The sequence below is a fragment of the Heliangelus exortis genome, chromosome 12 (genome assembly GCF_036169615.1).
Source record: "Heliangelus exortis chromosome 12, bHelExo1.hap1, whole genome shotgun sequence".
Classification (NCBI taxonomy): Eukaryota; Metazoa; Chordata; class Aves; order Apodiformes; family Trochilidae; genus Heliangelus; species Heliangelus exortis.
Genome location: NC_092433.1, coordinates 1,760,584 through 1,786,123, shown reverse-complemented (window position 1 = coordinate 1,786,123; position 25,540 = coordinate 1,760,584). Strand labels below are relative to the sequence as shown.

The following is a 25,540-nucleotide window of genomic DNA, read 5'->3' as shown; positions in this document are numbered from 1 at the left end:
AGCTAATGGAATGCAAAATCAGCTCAACCAGTAACTTAATCCTTGGAAAGCATTAAAATGAACTACGTTTAATGATGCTATTGTTCAGATGGAATAATTTGTGCTTAATTTCTCAGGAAAATTCAAATCTTTTATCCCAAGCAATTATATTATTTTCTTTTTATAATTTTATCAATGGTTCAATTGCCCCTTAATCAAAAGACAACGCAAGAGGGAATATTTCTCATTCAGCAGAGCATCTTGACTAATTTTATGGTCCCACATGTGATCACTCTCAACAGAAGTTCATACAAAGCCCAATTTACAGCATATGCATAACCAGATAACTAAAAACAGAACATGTAAAATCCAATCTTAGTGATAAAACACTTATATGCCCTTTGGGTTTGAGCTGATATTCACAGTTTGATTAAGTATGCTTTAAGAATGAGCACACTATTGTGTGCTTAGTACTAGGAGCTAGAAAAGTAATTCTATACACTTCATCTGGAAAATAACTCCCTTACATATTTTTTACTGTATTTATTTAGGAATTAAAATGAATGAGGGCTATGGAACAATACCTTGTATCTTAAACTTTAGCTTAAGCTTGTTATAAACACTGAATAAAGTGAAGTCCTCTGATACTGCAGTTGTTACTCTTGTGCAAAGCTTGATCTATGATGCTGTTGTAACAGCTAAAAAGTCATCTGATATGCAGCCAGAGCAAAGGTGATTTCCAGAGGATTTCACCCATTTATCCATTTTACAGAGAATTTGTCTCTGTGCAAAGCTAAAAAAGAGCTGAACTGGTGAAATATTGACTAATTTTAATAGACACCCATTTCAACAAGAAGAAATGAAGTGAAACCAGAGAAAAAGAAATCAAAACTATATTGAAATTGAAATGAACTTTCAGAACTATCATTGACCAGCAATTTTCCAGTCAAAACTGTTTCCAGAAGAGAAAGGCACAACATTAAACTCAGTATTACAGATGCATCACTCGGGAAAGTCTGATGTCTCCCCACGCCTTCCTCATAAACCTGAAACCATCCCGAGATTTAGAGGGGTCCAGCTGGTGAGCAAGTTGAACACTTTGTTACTGTGTTTCATTTCAAGCAAAACATGAACCAAATGAAGCTCAGCTGACACCAAGCTTGGCTCTGCCAGTTACACCTGACCTCCCTACCAACCCAGTCTGCTGCCACTCTGCTGCTTAGGAAATGAGGAAAACTCCTCCAGTAGGACTGATGCTGGTGTCTGGCACCCCCACTGCAGCAGTTGTACAAACCCAAATTACTCCATTCCTCTCTCCCAACTTGTCTGTATTACCTTGTCTTGAGCCCAGCCTGCCTGCTGAGGATGTTGGGTTCTCTTTTTACAAAAGTACTTGCCCTTACTTAGGCTGAAATGGTAAAATAAATACAGTGTATGTTTCTCCTCCCAGTAATCAAAAGCTCTACTCGTTTTTTAAATCCTGAGGTAGCCAGCAATAGTAAAATATTCTTGCTAATTCACAATATGCAAATTAGAGTCCATAAAGCCTCTATCATCAATACTCATTCTGAGCTATTCCACAGCTTTGGCACTGGAGCACCTGAGGATGCAAGGCCCATCCCTCACTGCAGCCAACCCAGCTGGTTACCTCAGCCTAACCTCAGCCTGTCTGGGGGACTGGTTCTCCTCCCATTTTCCTTTCCAGAGAACAGAATTCCCATTTTCCTTTCAGTGAGAACAGAAGGGGGAATGCAGCACAGCCCAGGGCACTGTCTGAAGGGTGCCTGAGCTGGGTGTGACTTCAGACATGAACCTTGGTAAAACAATCCTTGAGACCACTCATGGCTAAACCACCTTTACCACAAACACATTTTGCACATCTGCATCAGGTTTCACTGAACATTCTTCCACATTTTGATTATTGCTGATATCCAGACACTTAGCAAGAACTGAAGGAATATATACTCCAGCACTCACCAAGTTTTCTGGGATTGTACTTTAAAAGACTACTTTTAAAACAAACATGAAGTTCAAGCAAGACTGTTCAGCAGCTGAGCAGAGAGCTACAAAAAGGACAATACATAAATTCACAAATTAAAAACCCCTGCATTTGTTCTGCAACATTAAGATTAAGCTTGACCTTTGAAAGAACACATCTATTGAAACTGCAGAAGTTTTCAGCCTCTTAATTAGCTCTATACAGAAGAATGTAATACCACAAAAGCAAATGCTCTATTTCCATCTTGCCCTCCTCTGCAGACTAAATAAATACCTCTGGATGTAATTCACTTAAAACCAAAATGAATAAAGATGATTAACTTCATCCATTTAGCCAAGGCAATTTGTCCTGCTTGAGAATTGAAAGTTCTCAGGCACATAATAATTTTATACAGCTGAAGTCTCAGTAAATTGTGTTTGCACATGTACCTGCACCAAAACTGAGCCAACCCAACCTAACAACAGCAGTTCTGAAAATGCAAGTCTTGCACTTATTGATACATCCTTATCCTTAAAAGAAAAACATAAAATACAGTTTGCTCAGCACCTGTTCTCATTTTGAGGGTTTCAACAGTAGGTAAAGCTTTCTACCCAACACCTGGGTGTTAAGGAATTAACACTTTAAACAGCTACAGCCCCTTTTGCTAAGTTTCATTTCAGTGACAAGAACAAGCACACTTACCAGAATTTTTGTAGTGTAAGCACTGTTGATAGCAATTGCATTAACCAGCAGCTCAAGGGTTTTGGCAGGTACAGAATCTGGGTCAGGGATCTCTTTGTAATGGACATCCCCAACGTAGGCTTGGACAACAGTCATCCTGTTGGTGGTCAGAGTCCCTGTCTTGTCAGAGCAGATGGCTGTGGCATTACCCATGGTTTCACAAGCATCTAAGTGGCGGACCAGGTTGTTGTCCTTCATCATTTTCTGAGAAAAAGCAAAAAAAAAAAAAAACCTTCAAGATTTGCTCTGATTTTTAACATCGCTCATAAGAAGTCAAAAAAGCCAAGTATTTAGTCTTGTTCATTAGAACATAATGTTCCCTGAACTAGAGCCCATGTCCTAGTAAAAGACAACCAAGCACTGACCATCCTTGAAATAATTTTGCCTTTGATAAACTTTGGTCATTTTTTGCAGTATACATACACTCTAAGGAACAGTGAGAACAACAAAGATTAGCTGAAGAACCTGAAGATAACAAGATTTTTTTTAAATGGAGTCATGACAGCAATTATTAGACTTCTTAAAAAATTCTTTCCAGTGCCAGGATATAACCTTGCAACCAGAAAGGGACTGTACCCTTTGGGAAAGAAAGAAACCCAACAATGGAAAAAAATCCAACCCCACAGAAACCCACCAGAGTCCTCCATTCCACAGAGCATCTTTTTCACAAGATGCACATTCATCCTGGAAATATGTTACCCTTCTTTATATAGTTTAAACATTAAAAAAATTCTGTGCCCAATCACCTTGCCCTTAGACTTTCAGGCAAGGTGATTTTATCCTCACTTTCAGACACTATTTTATCCTCAAAGGGCACAACATCACCAGTTGCACACAAAGCTGTATTGCAGTTTGATTCTGACACGTGTTGCCAGATGAAGAATATAAGAACATGAAAATATTCTAAAAGCAGCTACAGACTTTATTAGCAAAACCCTATGCTTGAGACAAGCTCTTCTTATAATGATGATGTTTGACTACATGATAAGTGTAGCTATTCCCTCCTGACGTTCATATGTTATTGTTTATATATTGAATGGAAATAAACTTTACAAAAACATCATAAAAGATAATCAGAATATTTCAGCAAGGCCAATCTGACTAAATTGCTAAAATAACCTGAGTAAACTCCCAGATGAATAATCTAAGTCCAGAATGTTATTGATCTTTCGTTTCCTAATAGAATCATTTACATTGGCTACAAAAAACTGCAACTGCATTTAAGTAAAGTACAGGAAAGCTCCAGTGAAATTTTTCATTTCTTTGAACAGTGCTCATGGATGCTTCAAGTTACTGTCAAAACTTGGTAATAACTGCACAAGAGAATCTGAAGACACAGTTACTGGACTATTGTCATAGTAATCTGCTCAATAAATTCCTGGTAACCCTGCAAACTCAGCAGGTACTTCTGTTGTTCACTATTCCTGTAGCAGTTTTAAAGATATGTATTAGAACACATATTTTATTTTTATCAGAAATACTTTCAATCTAAGTAAAGTTTCACTTCAAAGAAATATCATTCTCATCAACATTTTCTGCACATTAATTCACAGGCCAACTTCCAGTACACCTGAGGAAACCTGATGAACAACTTCCTAGCAAATTTAACAGCATTTTTCTCCCAGGCCTGCTTTTAATGCTTCTTACCTTTACAGAGTAAGCCAGAGAAATAGTGACAGCAAGTGGAAGTCCCTCAGGAACAGCAACCACAAGTACAGTAACACCAATAATGAAGAATTTCACAAAATACTGAACATAGACAGGAGTGCACTCAGGCAACCACTGCTTCTTGTTGACCACAAATGTGTCAATGGCAAAATATAGTACCAAAATGATGACAGTGATAGCAGACATCACCAAACCTGAAAACAGAAACAATCAATTAGTATAAAACAAAACACAGTTAAAAAAATTTTCATTTGGATATGACATACTGTTTTCTTATTCTACTTGACATTTTCTCCAGTACCACTGCCTATGATAATGATAAATTTTACCATGTAGGAGAAACACTGCTGTAATGTATCACTGATTTCTACAGAAGAGCTGAATCACACTGCATTAATTTTTAAGCACCATCTTCCTGCTGCCTTTAAAACTTCTCAGTCAACACGAGTTCCCCTGTTGCTTAAGGTTCCCCTGTTGTTTTTTCTATTTAGCACATGACTTTGCCTGGGCCAATGTTTATCTGCCTTTTAACCTCCATCTTATAAATTCCTAGTCTACAGGTATTCAAACACTCATCTTTCTTTTAAATAAGCTTATCTTAAGAGGCTTGAGAAAAAGAGTCTTCTGTAGTGTATGTTGCTGCAGAAAATATTTTTGAAAAGCTCTACTGATGAGTCTGGCTGAATACCACAAAGAAATACTGCAGAATCATTCACAGAAGAATTTTTAATATTTTTTTTTCCTTGAAATTGTGACAAACACTGATGTTTCTAGGATTTCCCTTTTCAAAGGGACATACAGAAACAGTGCAGAATTTTTTGAGAAGAGGCTTGAAAGAGGTACAGCACTGATGGTTTAGCACAAGAGACACTAGTAAATACTTGACAGAATTCACAAAAAATCCCAAGGATTTAATATGTTCTCCCCATGACACAGACTTTGCTAAGATGGCACTCCCTTCACAACTTCTTCCTGGACTTAAGCATACAAATGAAGGCTCCACAAGAACATCTGTTTTGCCTTGCTATGATTACTGTACTTTGGAAGGTTTCTATGAAGCAGTTAAGCCTGCATATAAAAAAATAAATTCATTTTTCTCTAATGAGGTCATACAGTAGAATGGGGAATGCTGTGAATTTCATGTCTTGATTGAAGTTAAAAGAAAAAAAAGTTTGGTAAACTGAAGGATGCTGAAGTTGACAGGAAACAGATGAGTCAGAGAGACAGCTAAATGCCAGAGGATAAAGGAAAATCCATAAAAATGTTGTACAGGCAGATACAGATGACAATGCCAGACATCCCCCTAAATTGCCCAATGACAAGGAAAAACCAAGTGAGGCAATAAGGAATTAATTTAATTCATTTTACTTGACAGGTTACAGTTAGAAATCCCTCTACAATTACTTTAAAAGGTGATATTCAGATGCCTGCTGAAATACCAAAGAGAGCAATAATCAGAAGGCAATGTAAAAAGGTCCTTAATCAAAGAAATTAATGATGATAAGAAATGAAGTGGATTTGTATCACTGTGCACTGCTGTGCAGCTGGCACCAAAGCAGAGAAACTTGAGGAACCCCCTGGAACTGGATATGGTAGAAAGAAGCACAGATTCCCAGTCATGCACTGTTCAGGCACTGTGGGGTTCTGTGATCAACTACGTGTAATGAACTTAAAAAAGAATAAGAAGAAATAGCAGGGGTAAAAATCAGACTGGTAAAGCTGGAGAAGGAAACTGGAGAGAGGTAGTTAGGAATCTGTTGTAGGGCCCCAGCCAAGATTCTGGATAGAGATCAAGATCTCTTTAATACCACCAGAAAAATCAACTTAATGAGCTTTATGTCATGATGAGATTTTCATTTTCTACCTACGTGCTGTAGAAGAAGTGCTACTGCTCCCAGATGGTACCAGATACAAGAGTCAACAGATGTGTCATATTTGGGTAGAAGGCAGAAATATGGATTTTTAGAGAAAACAGAATGATTTCAGAATCCTGATTTCAGAAGAGGGAAATATTGCATGAGTGGTATTTTGAGATGATATTAGAGATGCTGAGACTGTGTACTCAGAAGTTCTAAGAGGAGAGGAAATTAAAGATGTAATTACTGCACTTGGGAATATTGCCTATGAGAAAAGCTGCCTTTCATTTCAATTCAAATATTCAGTGCAATCCAAGTTGCCCTAAGTTTCTCATTTCTTGACAGTCAAAGATGACTTCCAGAAGAATAGAAGATCTTTAATCCCACATACTATCCTTGGAAAAGTACAATGATGACCTATTTCTAAACATGGCAGTAAAAGATGCCTGTCATTTTAAAGAACAATTTTTTTTCAACCTCTTTGTTGTTAGTGTAACACATTGGTATTTAGTCACTTAGCCAGTCATACCTGCTTTGCCTATCTGGACTGCCAGCTTGGTCAGCTTGCCCTGAAGAACAGATTTTTCTTTCTTGTGCATGTTGGATTTCTTCTTGTCTTTGTCATCTCCCTCTCCCCCTTCTGCACTCTTCAGTGGCTGCATCTCCATGGCAGCAGCCCCATCCTGCTGCTTGGCTAATAATGCAGAACAAAACTGTTACTCCAAAACTGTTATTTATTGATTTGATCTAAAGTACTGATACTTACTGAATTCAACCAGCAGCAGCTGGGGCAGCAGCTGACTGCAACACAGAGGGCTGTGACTGGGCACAGAACTGACAGAGATGCCCCCATGAACCCAGTGGGGTTCTGCAGGGGGACACCCACGTGCACTCCACACACATGGGGATATGCAATGCAGTTTGTTTAATACCATGGAAACTTTAACAAAATTATTTATTTATTAAACCACCAACGACCTTGTGCTACACACATATATACCACTTAATGTCTTGCAAATTACTTGGCAAGGAGCAGCGTGTCAGCAGTGCAGGATTGCCTGGAACAGCAGCTCTGAAATGCTTTGGCACCTTGATGATGGCACAGCTCCAGCTCTTGGTATGTCTCATGAGATCACCATGCATCCCTATGGTCAGACCTCAGTGGAAACCTTGTCAAGACAAGGTGAGTCCTGGGATGATCCATGCCTCACTTCTCTGGACTGCATGGGCACCTCAGTGAGCAGTGGGCCAGACTCTGTGAGCTGCTGTTCTAGGCAATACCAGGCTTCCAAAGTTTCCTTAGCATTCAGTGTTCAGGTAACTCAAGCATCAAGTCAGATGGTGAGAGAATCACCATCTTCCCATTAAAAAATGTAACATCCAGCCATCCTTCCTTGGAAGAATGCTGATATAAGGAAACTTTCATTTTAATATCAAAAAGAAAGGCATGTTTTTCAAAAGCAATGACATTCCAGTTTATATATGTGTATGTGTCTGGTTTGTACTGAACACAGACACAAGAAAATTAAACAGAATGAGATGAAACAGCTTTGTTTTGACATTCATGAACAGGTTGTAAAAAACCATGCTGCTTTGACCTGGAAATCTAACTCTTCTATCTAACCTTAAAACTTACTCATTTCACATAGTTTTATTCAATAGTTTTGTACCATTAACAACTGAAACTCTAAATTTATGAACTACCACCTTTGCATTCTTTATCTGAGATGGTTATAGTTTACTCACTTGGCAAAACCCAAAGAAATCATATAGCTGTGTCTCATATAACAAGGGAACCATAAGCTTGCTTCAGATAAAGCAAAATATTTATTTAAATTTCTTCCTGAGAGTGCATATAAATAAGAAACTACTAAGATTCTTGAACTTTTTGTTCTTTATCCTTGTCATACACTTCTACATTGCTAAATAACCTCTTGAATGTAAAGTTTCTTTTTGTTATGGCTTTCCCTTCTCCCTGCAAACAAATACATGTCCATACAATGCCATTAAACACCAAAGACACCAAGACATCCCAAAAGTAGAGCTGGGAATTCACTAACAATACATGGCATACAGAACTGGCACAAGAAAAATGAAATCAAATGAACTTTGTAACACAACAATATCATCCAAAAAAAGATTATTAGGAAGACTGATCTTCTGCTCTTCTGAATATCTAATATATACAATACTACAATTTCTTTGGTAGGGTATTTTGTTGGGTTTGGTTGTTTGGGGTTTTTTTGACATTCCACTTCAACAGCAGGGCCATTTTCACACACAGGGACAAATCACAAATTTTCATTTAATTTTAACAGAATTTAACTACATGCTAAAAATAAAATCCACAACCTCCTTAATATGAAAGAAGATTACCTTTGTTCTGGCTGTTCTCCATATTCCCATCCTGCATTTTGCCTATATGATGAAAAATTCCAACAGACAACAGACAGTAAACAATCTTCACCCAAGACAGAACATGAAAATGGGAATTCAAATTAAAAGGGCAGACAAAAGTAATGAGCATGTTACAGAGAATTATTTCTGTTCAGTAGCCATTGTTATAATACCTTTACTGAGAAGCATGGGCAACTTAGCTGGCCACATTCAAGGAACTACAGTCAAGTTCAATATTGTAATGTAAAATATTAAATACCAGCACACATTTTTGTGAGGGTGTAACTAATAAAAAGAGTCCAGTGGGAAGTAGAATGGGAGTATTCCTAAACTGGAATTTTAGAGAGCTGTGACTTGAAAAAACTACAGGTATAATTCTGGCATATGCCAGCATGCAGCAGGACTGTCCTAATATATTCCAGAATTAAATTAGTTGTTGTAAATTAGAACAAAATATAAATACTAGTGTCAATAAATTAAAACGTAAATCAGATTTTTTTTAAAATTACATGTTCCTCACTTGATAGCATTATTGAGCTAGTTACTCCTATATATGTAAGTGCCAAGTGATCCTCCTGTATTCAGATTTATCCTAAAGAAAGATTTGCCAAGTGCATCTGTAATTTCCAATTTAATATTTTAGCTAGGTAGAGTCTTACCAAAATCCTTACTTGTTTTTCTTTTCTTTTAAACTGAAAATGTACCATTTCAAGTGTGTACAAAATAAAATGACAAAAGAGAAGGTAGGCAGTACAGAACTGTTGGTATTCAGAACAGCCAGTAACCAATTTCAAATGTATTCAAAATTTCTTGGTGGAATCCCTGATGAAACTTTTCCAGGGATATATCTCTTTATCTCATGGAGACAATCTATGATGTTCTCTTCTTGCATTTATGCATTAATCACAATTAAGAAAATAAGGCTAAGGACAATTAATAGGTAAGACACCTTTACAGGATTTTTGACACATTCCAATTGGGAATCTATCATTAGAGTTCATGACAAAAGATGACAATGGTTAAGTCTTGCTGCAGGAAGTCAGCAGGGCAGTACAGCTGATACTGACATGCACAAGAAAGCAGCAGCAAATATGCTCCTACAGATGCATTCATATTTTTCACTCTATGTTGTGAATAACAGTAGCAAAATTCAAGTCTAAGACACAATTCTTGCATTTTCAGTCATTGGACGATCACTGGAAACTTCCCTCTCAAAAAGAGCAAAAAAGGCTGAGCCAGCCATAAATGTATCACCAGAATATTTCACCCCATACTGACAGGTCCTGAGAAATTCAGAGGCAGAGGAAAATCCCTTTCACTGCATTTATTCTCTGTCTCATGGATTACTCCAGTGCTGAAGGAAACCATTTAGCATCAACTGCTTGTCTGTGTTTCTAACTCACCCTGGCTATAACCCTGAGTTTTAAAAGGTGGTATCTATCTTACAAAGTCATTTTGCCAAGAGACATTAATTTCTGACCTTGAATAAAAAAGTTCATTTTCATTAAGAAATCTGCTTTAAAATTTTGTGCAGACACTGCCCAGTTGAACTTGCTATCTGCCTAATGGCTATTTCTGCTACAATAGCTTTTAATAGAGTTAGTGCAAGACAGAACATCTCTAAAGGTTCTGATTTCTGGCTGGTGGATAAAATCTTCCTTAAGAACTGGAAAATATTAATTTAGAGCAGACAGTCTGCTCAATGTCCTGCTCTAAGGTTTTTTTTCAGAATCCAATTCAAAACCTTAAAGGAGTTATTGAAAAATGTTCATCCTAAAACCAAAACAAAACCCAGAAAGCAAACAAACTCAGAGCCTTGCCTTTCAGAATTGGCAAGCACAGAAGCCACTGATTTTCTGTGTAAATCAAAGTGTTTAACTTCATGATAGACATTTGCTGTCTAATAAGGGTGTCATAATTGCTGCAATCAATTACACCAACAATTCATCTACGCTGGCTACCTGGAAAGATCAGTACATAAATCAGGCAATCATTAGCAGTAACATAAATACTGCAGAAATACTTTGTAACCTCAGCAGCTACTGCACTCAGGTTACTGGGGCATATTGGTATAATATTGTTATATTCCAGTTGTTTAGCTAGAACAGCAGCTAACTATGATAAAGGAATTCTGTAAAGGATTTATTTCCTCCTATTTCAAATAACTTTAAGCCTGCACTTGGCTATAAATAACAAACAAAGAAAGAAATTACAGAGGAAATTAAGATTCCAGAATTACTACCCTGCTGAGAAATCTTCCCTTTTCAGTTAGTGCTAGGCCAAAAAACACTATCCCAGCTTCCTGACCCATGTGAATTGTTTAAAAATGTTAAAAGGATGAGCATTTACTAGTATCCTGATAACATTCTTTCAAAATAACTTAAAATTTTTGCATAATTTTGCATATTTTTTCTTCTTCTCTGTTTGGAAATAAGTAAAAGGAACAGTGTTTGGCCCCTGAAATCTGGAGGAACTCAGATATCTGAGGTTATTTTCACCACTTTTCTAACAAAGGATTAAAAATCAGAAGGCACAGAAAAGAATAGAGCCTCCTGACACAAGCTGCCTTCTGGAGTTGTTCTGAAGGTTTCTAATTTAAATAGAAATTATTTTGCCTGATGCCTTTACCTTATTAAAATTTCTGCTTTTGGAACATACCCACGGCACCATTACTGCCCAAGTTCTTAGCCCAAAATCCAGTTACTTCTTTAAATAAACTTTCCAGGACTCCCTTTTGCCTCCTCCAGCCTTTCCTGAAAAGGCAATAACAAAGACCTATTGCTGGCATTAGAAATTATTTGTTCCTTGGAGGAACTGTTTGGACTCGACTGAAGAAGCTAACAGAGTTATGTTCTCATGTATTATGGAGAAAAAAATATAAAATACCCTACTGATTTTCCAAAAATCTCTCCATCCAGCAACAGAAATGAGTTATAGGCCTCTTCTAACCAAATCAGGTAGACTCTGCAGTGAGCCAGAAGGACACACATTGCAAATCTACAGAGAGGGGGAAAGTGACATCAAACACATCTGAAGTGAATCATGAGGAATTCTTTCATGCAGTGTGATACCAGAGCCAAAGCATTAGTAAAACACAGGCTCACTATAAAAGAAAAAAAAAATTATTCCACTGTATCAAATAGGAAGTTTTAAATAATTATTCAATGTGCTTAGTAAATGACTACTCTTAAAATGGAGAAAATTTTAAATGTTTATATTATTACTGCAAATGGCTTTGCAGGAATTGAGCTGTAGTGTACATTCACCAGAACTGAGAGAATTAAGGGTGGGCATGAAGTATTCAAGCTGGGGCATTTCTCTGAGCCTGGCGTGATGTTTTTGTATCAGAATGTGATTTTAAGTAACAAATTCTCTGAGTAACAAATGCCAAAAGAAATCAAACAGCCCAACATGGAAATCCTGAGTCAGGAATCTGGTAGTGCTGCATGGGGCAAAGGTAAGCACACCTTTTCTAAGGAAATCAAATTTGGGATTAAAAACTCTGTGCACAGTGATTGATGCTTTCCACATGTTCTTTTGAAAAAATTACCTATTATACATACAATACTTGAATAAATTTTGATTATTTTCTACCTTTCAGCAGAATTGGTCATAAACTTAACTTGTAACCTTTTAAAAGCCAAACCTATTGTCTGCAGTTTTAACAAAGAGACCAGGGAACAATGATGTAATTTAATCTCAACTACTAGAAGCCAACAGTTCCTCCAGTACAGCAGGTAACAGCCTGTGTCCCAAGCCTATATGAATTTATCACTATAAGCTGACTGAAAACAAAATACTTCTGTCAAATGTATGATAACTGAGACAATAACAGCATTTTAGTTGAAATGGCAATGAGTTCATTTCCAAGTAACAAGCAATAATATTTCCTGAGCTAATAAGGGAATTATATAATTTATTTTTGTTTCATTCTACAGTACTTTCTACACAGATATATATCACTTTAGGTAAAATGCTTGTTTCCAGTCACATCTCAGGGAGAATTCTCAGATGTTATTCATCCAAACTGAAAAAATATCCACATGAACTCGGTCTCCCTGCTTTAGGACTTATTTTTTCCCTTCCTTTCTGCCCTCCAACACACACCTACATTTTAAGTACTAACTCATTGTAACTGCTGACTAGAAAAAGGCACAGCATAAACAGCAGTCAGACCTGAGCAATTTCCCAGACAATTTCAAAGCACTCAGATCTTGCCACTTGCCAAGTCTTGGCTCTCCTCTGAACACAGTGTCAGCTAAGTGGAACTGTGGGAATTATCTCCTTTCCATGTTAATGAAAGATCTACAGAATTAATTCAGCCACCTCTCCTCAGAAGAGTTCAAAGCAAAAACTAACTCAGATGCACAAAACCCCTGCCTCCTGCACTTTGTGACAATGCTGTTTGTGGCCAGGAACTGTTGTTTCTGATGGCAGAGGAGATGATGGACAATCACATATTAAGTCAGTGATTTAATTAATAACCCTTGGAACTCAATTTCTGTATTGAGTTCAGGCATGAGGATCAAACACAACAGATATTTACCAGGCAACTAAAATGTGTTAACAGAGAGCCCAAGATGGAACAATTTAGGACTCCTTTCTGCATCTTGCTGAGCAGCAGCTCTCATCCAGCAAAGCATTTATGCAGATGCTTAACTTAGTGTGCAGCAACTTGCAGGACTGAGCATAAATATCACACTGCAGTCCCCAGTGGGACAGAAGGAGGGTATCTGCTAAGGCTGCTATGCACATGTTTCTTTTGCACACGACAGAAAATAATTACAGAGCATAAAAAATAGAGAATGAAATATTCACCATTAATTTCCTGGTTCTTGGTCTCTAAGGAATCTGAAATTGGGGTGCTGGAACCAGGATTAAAGAGCTTCCTGTCATGCAGGGAGATGGATGGATTGTAAATCCTGGTTTTCCAGCAAACTTAGAATGTGCAGGAGTAAAATTTTATATCTAATCATAGGTTTCTTTAAATGATAAAATTATTTTACATTAGACTCAAAGATTTCCTATGTCATTGCTTTAGATAAGATATTACACTAGTAAATCCCAGTACTTGTTAAGTACTTAATAATGCTATGTCAGAAACACTAATTTCACATGCATAATGCAACAGCTGCTGACCTGCATGGAAAAAAAATTGTCACCAACATGATGAAAAGTAAAATTATTTTTGTCATTATTACTGCTGCTGTGCAAGGGGGAAAGGTTTCTATGGCAAACAAAGGCTGATGGATCTTACTATCAGCAAAACACAGCTGCTGCCTACACTAATACTGACCCACTCCATTTGATACTGGAATTAGACTATTAAGAGAGATAGTGAAACATCTGCACACTTAGATGTGGAGTCAAGAATCTGTACTATGAGACAGCCAAAAGTGACTGCAGTAGTCTTGGTTTATTCCTTTTAGTAAGCTCAGGCAGGCTCAACAGACTATCACTGTCAAAGTGCATACACAAATACCCACAAAATTAATGTTTCAAGCAGTCCTTTCCAAAAAAAGGTGCTCAAAGCAGAAAAAGTTATCACAAAAGCACTGTTAGTTGAAATGTAGTCAGATTCCTGACCCCAGCACTGGTTCTTAGAACTACGTGAGGACTACTACAGGGATACTTATGAGAGTGCCACATTGGAAGAAAAGATTTAATCCATTTATCATGGTGTTCTCCAGATCTGACAACTGCAGACAGAAAAGCTTTGCAATGAAACTTTGCATAAAGCCAACCCACAAGTTTTGAAGCTAACTTTGCTTAACTGTTTGTTCTAATTGCAGCTTTGATTAATGGCAAACACATCTCTAATTCCTACTTCCTCTGCCACGCTTAATTCTGTGTGAATAAATCCCAGCATCTTTGTGGCATCTCTTATAAGCTACTACAGAGTTTATAGGGTAGGATCTCTCAGAGGGTAAACACAGGCACATACAACATCTGTGCAGTTCATAAAAGGAAGAGGAAATCTTACACAGTCAGGAGAGAATTCTATCAATTAAAACACACTAGGTGTTCTTGACGTACCATTGACTAAGCTGGCATTTGCATTATCAGTGGCATTTGCACCTGCTGCACCATCTGTAGCTGCAGGAGGGTGGGAGGAGGGATGGGAAGAATCTACTGAGTAATAATGGATAAAAAAAAAAACACCAAAAAAAAAAATTAATAACAACAACATGAACAAATGCACATGACAAAAGAAAAAATATTTATGGAATACTGCAGCTTTTTCCCCTCCACAATCAATGTGTTTTAAATTAATTAACATAAAGCCCAAACTCAAAATGTCATTACAAAGGTGTTACAAAATAAGGCAAAAACTCATACATGAAATAATAATAATAAAAAAAATAGTATTAACACAATTAATAAAGCTAACAGAGTTGGTGAGAGTTGACTGTACATAATAGTATGTACATTTCTTGGTCCTTTTATGTGTGGGTTTTTTTTTTTAAATTTAATGCATGCAAATAATAAGATGGTAGAAATATTTCCACTGAGTTAATGAATTTACACAACGTATGGTTAGCTTTAAAGTATGCAGCATCACATATTTTGTATTTTATGTCATGTTGCATATTCTGATAATGTTGCTGATATATCCCTGGGCTCAATCTATGTCCTGCCATAATCTAATCCAAAGGCACAGGGATCTGCAGACAAGCTAGAATTGTGGAAATGGCTTGAGAATAATGAGTTATTTTAAACCCACACAGTAGGCTCTATGCAATTGCCTGTTTTGTGGTAAAATGGAAAAAAAAGTATCAGAAAAACAAAAAAACTACTCTTTGTTTTGAGCAATTATCTGTATATAAGAGAAAGAGGTCAAGAAATCTTTCCTAACAGGAAGGTGAATCACTCACAGAAGGCTTGTTTCATCTTGTTTTGCTTTTTTTTACACTAGCACTTAGCAAGTTAGTCTACAATTAACAGACAAAATAAGTTTTGTTTTGCTTCTGTCAGTTAATTGTTCAAAACAGAAGTCCTATAACAAACCCTGGGTGAAAACTCTTGAACTTCCTCAGTACTTGAGCCACAGTGACTGCTTCACACTGTACTGGTTTGTTATTCAACAAAAAGGTCATGTTTTATTTACAAATGGTAAACTGTGCGAGGAAAACAAACAGCACACAGGATTTAAAAACACACCCTGGGTAACTAAATTCATGAAAATTTCAATTGCAAATTTGATAACTGTGATGGTAATAACTTAAATTGTTTTGGTTATTCATGCTTATTTTTTATTCCATTTGGAGGCTCACACTAACCAGCACAGCATGAAGTGCAAGCAGCAATTTAATATACTGTAATTTACTTCTGGAGAATAACTGATTACTCAAGCTTAACATTAAGATTTGCAACATCAACAACGCGTGCACGCTTAAATGTTTGCCATGAACCACCCTGTTGATTTGAAATTATTCTTTAATTTAATTGGACTGAATCAAAGATAGTTATTCTGATCATTAGTTCAACCCTGATTTGCACCAAAGCTTGCTGGCTAAAAGCCTCCTCCTTTCATTTGATGCAGCACAATTCTTACTCTACCTGGAAGCTGATGTCCATCCTCCTGTTTCACACCTGTATGATGATTTTTACAAAATGTTAATGAACAATAAAAGCATACACCCACATAAGACTGAAACAAACATTTATCACTGGCAGGGTTTCCAAAAAGTCAAGATTTATTTAGGAGAGTACATTATTTGAGTCGGGGCCTTGATCTGCAACCAGGTCTACCCAGGCACTCCTCTGCAAAAGCACAAAGATGCCAACAACTTTAGAAAATGGGAAGAAATTCTCTTGCTACCCAGTTAGATTCAGTGTCTCCATAAAAAGTTCTTACACACTTCATGGTGCCCATGAGAGAATCACCAGTGTCCTGAACAAACACCCAGAGAAGCCAACCCAGTTACACCAAGGAGCTCTGGGCAAACAGCTCTCACCTTCAAACAAGTACTGAAGTTGCTCCTTCTCACCTACATAATCTTTAGACACTGCCAAAACAGATGCTGCTCTCAAAAGGTCTCTGTCTTGGGGTATTTCTTGTAATGACAGAAAATTAGACTCTAATATTCAAAACTGGTCTGATAGGAGATTTGGAGAAGTTTTGGTCATTCTCCTTTTAATGCTCCTAGAACTTACCAGGCCTTGCAGCTATTTGTGTGTAGAAATGAAACAATGAACATTTCATAACGTGTTTCATAAAGTAAAAGGGGATTTCCTCAGAGACACGTGGAGTCAAGTGCAAACACTTGAGCATGGTCAGAAATGGAAACTGGAGGTCACAAAACCCATTTGAATTTGGCCTTCCTATCTGCAGCTTCAAATTAAAAGGATGGAAATTAAAAGAAAAAAAAAAAGGTGCAATTCACTGCCTGGGAGATGCTAAGCTAAATGTTTGGTGAATTCTAATTCCTATTTTTTATTAATGGTGAAAACCACTAAAAAGCATGGAACTTTCTAAAACCTCTGGATTATTTGACCCCTAATAAAAATAAATATTCTTACAACAAACTTGGTAAGAAATCCTAATGTAGGTTGAACTATTTACAAGACTGTATGAACAAGAACTGGAAAGGACACATATCAAATGATGTTTCTGCTTAGCATGCAACCCATAAATTAGCACTTGCTTATGACATCACACTGTAATAAGGTTAAAAGTCTACAGAGACTTCTGGATTTCATTAACTGATACAGGACATCAAAGTTAAACTCTCTGTTAATATTTATTGCTGCTTCCTTCTCTTCTACTATTCTTAGCTTGACCTTTACTCCTTAAGAAATTAAAATGCCTCTAAAATCAGTCGCTGATAATAAGCTAGGCTAGCAAACAGCCACATCTTATCTTTATTTCAGAAGCACAAAGAATGACACTATTTCCATGGTCAAGTGCTTTTTTTTCTGAAAAAAAGAAAATAATTATATGAATGTAAATGCAGAAGAGCAAAACCTTAGCAAATTTTAGGTGAATATGGATTTATGTAAAGAAGACAGGGTAATGGGAGTATGCCCGTGTAATCCCTTGCATTTCATTATGTACTGGGAGCCTGCAATTTCACACTGGAAAAACATCTTGTTATCCAATGTATTTATTGGTTAACAGCTTTTGCTGTTTTTCTGTGTGACATGTGATGACAAAAATGTATACAAAAAAAGAAGTTTTAAAAATCGTATTTATTTCTCAAGAACTGAGAAGAGCTCTGACTACACAAAGCCCAGGTGCCTTCTCCAGAGCATCCTGGGGTTGTGAAATTTACCTTTCTTATCTTTCTTTTCTTCTTCTTCTCCTCCAGCACCCAGCAGAGTAAAGATGATCCCTGTCTGAGAATTCACACCCACAGCAGTCACAAGCATTCGGCCAGAGCCTTCCATGACGTGAGTCCCTGCAAACAGGCAAGGTGAGTTACATCTGATTAAACAAAAATAAAAGCAACAACCATCAAATATTTTGTGCAAGACTTGTACTGCAGTACTGAGATATCTTACACTTTAAAAATCTACAGTGTATTGGTATGCCAATATCATGACATACCAAAAAAATCCCTGTTGCTGTATATTCTCAACCAAGATGGATGCAAATCTCAGCCTCCACATCCCATAATCACACACATCAAATTCCCATTTTACAAGGAATCTTGTCACTAGCCAAGTTTCCATAACCACAGAAGATAACAGTATAGCATCCCAAAGGTAATTCTTGGAACTGAATGTATTTTTTCAGAGTTCTGCAAACATTCCTCTATGACTCTTGTGAAGATTACACTGACTGCACACGGAACACTGTTACATAAACTAAGTGAAAATGGGAGCAGTTTCTCTCACTTTCCTCAGGTATGGATGATTTACAAGCATTTAAAAATATTTTTGAAGACAATTTGAAATCAACCCCAAGAAAAATCTTCAAGGAAAGGTTTCATTAAATCAGGAGATTCCCAAACAAGATGAACCTGATGTATGCTTGAAAACAAACTTCATATGAAAGACTTCTATTACCATAAAAAAAAAAAATCTAAATATACATTAAGTTCTAAGAAAGATCATTTATTTAACCAGGTAAGTCTATCACTTTATTAAGTAAATACCTTTTGCAAAACATTTCATGTTTTATTGTATAGAAATTGCTCATTCCTGCTCCTGTTCCTATCTTGATCCAAATGTTAGGTGCACCTAAGATCATAGCCTCTTAGGAACCTTTTACTATGAGTTGTGGAAACACACAAAGAAATTTCCAGAAGCTATCAAAAAGTAGTGTCTTGGGTTTTGGAAAAAATTTGCAACAGATTTATAACAGAGATCAGTGCATGAAACTGCACACTACATAATTCTAACCAAAATTTTGAAATTGAGGAATGACCTATGGTCATTACATGTATTTAAGGACAGTTAGTAAAAGTTTATTAAAACAACCTGTGACTAAAGCTTAGAAACAAATGTTCCAAGGATGGCATCAAATTGTGACTTATCATTTCATATGGTCTCATAGTCTTAATCTGGAAAACTCATTATTTAAGAAATATTTAATACATTTTAAGAGAGGTATCCTCAGCAAGTAGTGAATTTTGAAAGATATAAAGCAGATCAGTAGTGCTCCTATGAAACAGACAAAACCCAAACACAATCTCCAGAAACTAGTGATAGATAAAGCTATTTCTTGAAATAGACTTTATATTTTATTCTTTAGTAGTGGAAAAATGACTATTAAATGCATGTCTACAGGAGAACACAGAGAATAAGCAGTAACTTCTTAACACAAAGTTGACACAGCAGACTAGGATTGAAGGTTTACAGGGCCTGGGCTTTTTAAAATACTCTTCACTGGTTTTGAGAGAAGAAAAAGTTTGGAAACTATTACAATAGACTGTAACACACACACTGTTAGCCTTGAGAAAAAAAATCATTATGTAAGAAAGACAAATGTGTATTTATACCTCCAGGTGAGCATGGACACCTGATAAACTAGAATCTACTCAGAAAGTATTATATTATTTAACAATTCTTTTTAATCCTAGGTGCTGTATTACTAAGACCAGTCATTATTCCAGACTTGCAGCTGTGGCACATCTTAAGGATGAGACCAGATGGAACCAGAACATGGCCCAGTAATTACATTTCCTGTGGGAGTGAAGACTGAAGAGAGAAAGAAGCTGTTTGTTGGTTAAAGAATGTTTAAGTCAACTAACCAGCCTGACTAATGTGTTAATAAACCAATGACCCTGCTAATAGTACACAACTGGCTCCTTGCCTTCTCACTGCAGTATTTGTGACATCCCAGTACTTTGCTGGGTTTTACTCAGTTGCTGCCAAGACCCTCACCTCACTTCAGAAGTTGCACTGTACTGCTTTACAATTACCAATGGTGCCATTAGTGTAAGGTTCCTCATTTACCTCCCTTGAGACAACATCACAGTTTCATTCATTCTGTAACAGCATTCATTAGGTAGAGTCATTAACTGAGTTGTCCTAAACAATCCTGTGGCTAATGAGGTAAAATTCTTGTTTAAAAAAATTCTGGCCTATTCTCTTATTCTGTCCTAAATTTTGAAAAAATTTAAGTTGATCCCTGGTGCCTGTAGTTCTGAACTGTACCACAGCAGGATATGCCTGAAGCTGTAGTGAAAAAAAGAACCAAAGAAAACAAAGCTTCAACCAAGCTTTCTGCAAAATGGCTTCTAACCAACTGAATTAATTTCTCATGGAGAAACTTACTGGGCATTTAAGTCTCCTAAATCTGAGTGGCCATGGAAAGATTTCCTCTTCCCTCCCTTTAAAAAAACTCAAACAAACCACACTGAATTGGGTTCATCCTCGTCTCTATGTATACAGTTCACTGATTTATCTCAAAAGCTGCAAAGAGATGTGTGGACCTGTGCCCTTATACAGATCAGTATTTTATACCAATATATATTTATACAACCCAGTATTTACAAAGTCCCATTTTCTTACTACTGCTCATCCTGTTGCTGTCCTAGCACATACTAAGTAATGAAACTATCTATTTATAATCAAAATCTCTCATGTTCTTAAAAGGAAAACAGAAACACTGAACAGAGAGAACATCTGTCGACACTAAGGCTAATTTGAGACCAAAAGTATCTTGACAGAGCAGCAAGGAATTTTCAGCAGAAATAAGCCAAATAAATAAAAAAATGCAGCAATGGTCAGATGTATTTAAAACAAACAAATAAATAAAAAACCAAACAGGCTTTCTCAGTGCATTGAGAACTGCCCCTATGGCTTTCTGAGATAAAAATCTGATTCCTTGAAAAGGCATTTGCTTTCTTTAATACGACAGAGCAGAACATCACAAATATAAAACTCAGGACTGCCACTCAAGCAATAAAAAAGTAAGTTACATTCCATCCTAAAGGAGCAGAAAGTATCTTCAAAACCAGAATAGCCTTGGCTGTACTGGTTCAGACAAAACAGAGAATGTTACCACAGAAACCTAAAGGACCCTGCTTTAAGATGTAACAGTACTTAATACATAATTTAATTAAGAACTTGCTTTTAGTATCCCTATGTTTTGTTTAGAAAGAATCATGTTCTTGATTGTACTATAAAGGTAGGTAAAAATAACTCCAAAAATGGCATGTACATGGCTGTTTCAAAGCCTGAATGCTTCATTAAGAAGACATGCACCCACCAGATGCCATATTTACCTCAGTGCACCTGGAAAGGGCAAAAATGTCTGAGCTTGAAATGCCTTTCTGAACCTTTTACTTAACATTTGTCATAATGTTCAGAAACAAAAACCCCTAAGGTGCATACAAAGGCATGTTTTGGGGCAGGTACAAATTTATCTTCAGATTATGTGTCACTAGTCCTTTGGAAAAATTCTTCAGCACCTAAGCTACATGAAAGAGCTGAAGCTCTTTCCACATAACTCAGTTTAAACAGCCTGATAATACCATCATCTCTACTAAAGAAATGGGCTCTATCACTTTGGTTATTGTTACAAGAAATGGAATTCTGGAATGAAGGCATGGTTTTCACTTCATCTCTACACAAAGCAGGTATTTCAACTTAACATTGAACAATTCCACTGACTTCTTCCCCTCCCAAAACTGATTTTCCAGTATTAGTAAAACTTATTTTTTTACATGTTCAGTATTTAATTTGAAGCTGATAAATGGTGAATGCTCCAAGATAGAAAGGAAGAAGTCTGGTTTAGTAAGAAGAGAGATTAGACAGATAAGGAATTTATTACAGCAAACTTTTCCAGGCCAAAATGCAACTAAATTGGAGATTGCTCAGGAACCTCCAAATCTAATAATAATACTGGGGAAGCAGATTGGAAATAGACCTAAAAAAACAAAAAACCAGAGCATGGCAGTTTGGGGGGTTTATACTGTTTGGCTACTTCCTGCAAACTTGTGGTGAGCAAAAATTCTCTATCTGAATATCTAAACAAGTTCTAGTTACTGCAGTTATTAAGAGTTAAGTGATTAATAATAAAGTGAACCAACCATCAGAATATCTTCTGTGAAATGAAAAGAGTGTTACAGAATACATTAATCTGCAAGTAATTTCAACATATCCCAGTAATTTGGAACATCTGAAGTTAGCTGCTCTGTTCTGAAAATGTCTGCTGTGTTAGAAGCCCAGCTTGGAATATTTTCTGGCAGGGAACCAAGACAGAATTTTCTTCAGGCAGTAAGTGACCTGATTCCTTAATCAAGCTTTCTTTTTATGTGCAGAACCTAACAGAGCACCATGACCAAGAGATTTCTTTTGTTTATTTATTCTCAAATAAGCTGGGTTTTTTTGCTTTGTTGCCCATAGGTGGAACTAAGCATCTGGGGAAGTTAGGTTAGGATAAAGTAATGCTCTGTCAGTCCAGTGACAGCTACACAACCTCCACTACCTGAGTCCTTCACACCTTAAACAATTTAATCTAAATCCCTAGAAAAAAAAGGTTTAAACCATAAACATAATACATTTTTCAGAATGTTAACTAAGACATGGTACCCCAAAATACTCCACTGTGGGAGATATTGGGCCCAGATCTATATTCAAAACTTGTGAATTTGGGAACCAGGGATTTCTCTGAACTTTGAAGAATTTAGAGGGCACAACAGCTTCATCCACAAGAGCTGAGTAGCAGGCAGTTCAGATACCCAAAATGTCTTCATCTGTTGGTCAACACATGACCCTGCACATTGCACAGAAATGTAACCTCACCACATTATGGTTTAAGCTGATGACTTTCACAGCAATGGCTTATACTACACATGCAAATCTCTGCCACTGAACTAAAAGAAAGAAAATATTTTAGACAGATGTACAGTGGAACTGTAGAAGAGAAGCTGCTGCTTCTGATTTCATGTATATCAGAGTCTGTATTTCTATTTCTGCCTTCCTAGGTGGTACCAAATGTGCTACATACAGATGGAAATGAACCATCTGGTTTAGTCACTTGTACTATTAAAATTGCTTCTCAAGTAGAGTAAATTACTATCTGGATGATTAAACAGGACATTAAGCACAGAAACTCGTTTAGTTTAATTATGTCATTGAAACTGATCGAATATCAAAAATGTTGTTTCAGGTACCAATGGTGAAAAGAATACTCCCTGATTTGGGGTGTTTATCTTGCCCCTACTTCAGACTTGGAAAACCAACTGTGGCTGCAAATCAAACTTTTCCTTTTCTCAGTTATTCCTGTGTAAAACCTGAGCTGGTTTCATTTCCAAGAGATGATTAAGGGAGAGCAGTGGCAAGAAATATACTGATAATATTTGTCTAAATTCCAAAAGCCAAAGTTAACTTACTGGTATCTCCATGTGCAAATATAAGAGGAAAATTCAAAGGTGTGTTTGCTGCATTTTTTCATTGGGGGCTTACGACATGAAAGGTGAAAATAATATGCTTGGGGGGGGACTAACCCCCAAAACACTTAAAAAAACACTTGGTAAAAATTAGAGTATTTTTTAAGAAACCAAAAGAGTTTTTTTGCTCTCCTAAAAGAGCAAAAGAAGCTTGTTTTGTTGCTTTATTCTTAGATGCAAGAAATTATTTTTTTAAAATTATTTTTAATACGCAATTTTAAGCAGAAAGATGCTTGAATCTTGATAAAGTTAAAATTAACATGGTCTTTTGTAACATGAAGTCTGTGGCAGTGGAAGTCCAAAAATAACACTAGCAATTTCTTCATCTTAAGTTAATGCAGCCACCTTTTGACTGAAAACCTGCTGTTTTTTCCCAGACCACAACCCCATATTTTATGTAATAAACACTCATTCCTTCATAATCAGTGAACAAAGTAATCTGACTTTAAATTCTGACAGGGTTTTCACTGCAAGTTCAATAAAAATTGTCATTTCCTTACTTTCCTTAAAAATCATATTCTGTTTAACCGATTTATTGTCTAAGATTATATTATAAAACACAAATATTACAAATAACTTGAATTTCCCACAGCAGTCAAGCTCACAATATTTTAGTACATCCATTTCCTTGTATGCACTTTGTTTCTTCTTCTGTTGTATCTAGTAAACATACAAATTGTATAAATAGGCTTTGAAAGGATTTGAAATGTAATGGTTAAATTAAAACTATCATTACAATGAACTGAAACAATTGTTATTTCCCTAAGTGATACTTTCCTTTTCCTCTGAAAATGTTTCACTACACTCTCACTTTATTATCATCAGAAATAATTGCACACTATCAGAAAACATCTTCTGTATGACAAACCCGAGTGTTTGTTTGGAAAAGATCAGTTGTATTTAGGTTACCAAAACCTGATGGCACAGAAACCAAACCAAAGCATGAACAAAGCAGTGCATAAAAGACAACTCAGCAAGAATTCAGGCAGCTTTACCTGACAGCAGCATTGGGTCCTTGTCAACGGATTTGCGGACTTGGTCAGACTCTCCAGTTAAAGAGCTTTCATCGATTTTAAGATCATTTCCTTGAATAAATATCCCATCGGCAGGTAGAAGATCACCTGTCAGTAAGAAAATGGTAATGGAAAACCACAGTGGTTTAGTAGGCTCGTTTTTATAACTACATACATAATGATTTGTATTAGAAATTACAATTAACAAGAATTGCCTTAAAGTGTAATAGAAATTGTATAGAAATTGCTTATTTACTGCTCCTATTCCTATCTTGCTTCATTGACCTATGGTCATTACATGCATTTAAGGACAGTTAGTAAAAGTTTATTAAAACAACCTGTGACTAAAGCTTAGAAACAAATGTTCCAAGGATGGCATCAAATTGTGACTTATCATTTCATATGGTCTCATAGTCTTAATCTGGAAAACTCTTTATTTAAGAAACATTTAAAACATTTAAAGAGAGATATCCTCAGCAAGCAGTGAATTTTGAAAGATATAAAGCAGATCAGTAGTGCTCCTATGAAACAGACAAAAAGTGAAAGAGAAAAGTGAAAGAACTACTACTGGATCAGTCCTTAGCACAGAACCACAGAACTCTGCCAGGGACGGGGCAGCCACGGCCTCCCTGGGCCACTGTCTCACCATCCTCACAGGAAAGGATTTCTTCATAACATTCAACTCTCTCCTCTTTCAGCTTCAAACCATTCCTCCTTGTCCTAGCACTCCATGCCCTTCTTCGTGGCCCTTGTGCCTCCCCGTGCTGAGGGGAGGGCACGGTCTGTCGCGGGGGCTTTGCCCTCCCGCCCTCCCCAGAGGCCTCAGCAGCGCTCGGGGCCCTTCCCGCCTCCGGCCCCGATCTCCTCAGGGGAGACCGCGGACACCGCCATTATGTCCCCCCCCTTCCTCCCTGCCGCGGTGCCCCCTCTCAGCCACACCATTGCAATCCTCTCAGGAAGCCCCTAGCCAAGTCCAGGGGACACTTGGTGGCTGACAGAACAGACATTTATTGCTGGAATTTGCCAGCTGACTCAGACACTGAGTGCTCTTCCCCGGAGCTT

The 25,540-nt window shown here is 36.9% G+C and overlaps 1 protein-coding gene across 34 annotated transcripts in view; it reads right to left on the bottom strand.

The window, feature by feature from the left end:
* The window catches only part of ATP2B2 (ATPase plasma membrane Ca2+ transporting 2), a 408,804-nt gene that overhangs the window by 71,090 nt on the left and 312,174 nt on the right, over positions 1-25,540 (bottom strand). For 12 of the 34 annotated variants that reach the window (XM_071755377.1, XM_071755387.1, XM_071755378.1 and 9 more), the window contains 5 exons: positions 24,461-24,586; positions 17,895-18,020; positions 6,752-6,916; positions 4,346-4,560; positions 2,660-2,902 (listed from right to left, as the gene is read on the bottom strand). In XM_071755377.1, coding sequence (XP_071611478.1) covers positions 2,660-2,902; positions 4,346-4,560; positions 6,752-6,916; positions 17,895-18,020; positions 24,461-24,586 — 875 coding nt within the window. Of the gene's footprint in view, positions 1-2,659; positions 2,903-4,345; positions 4,561-6,751; positions 6,917-8,598; positions 8,641-14,655; positions 14,752-16,179; positions 16,213-17,894; positions 18,021-24,460; positions 24,587-25,540 lie in introns of all 34 variants that reach the window. The other 22 variants (XM_071755355.1, XM_071755354.1, XM_071755361.1 and 19 more) reach the window with 6 other exon arrangements.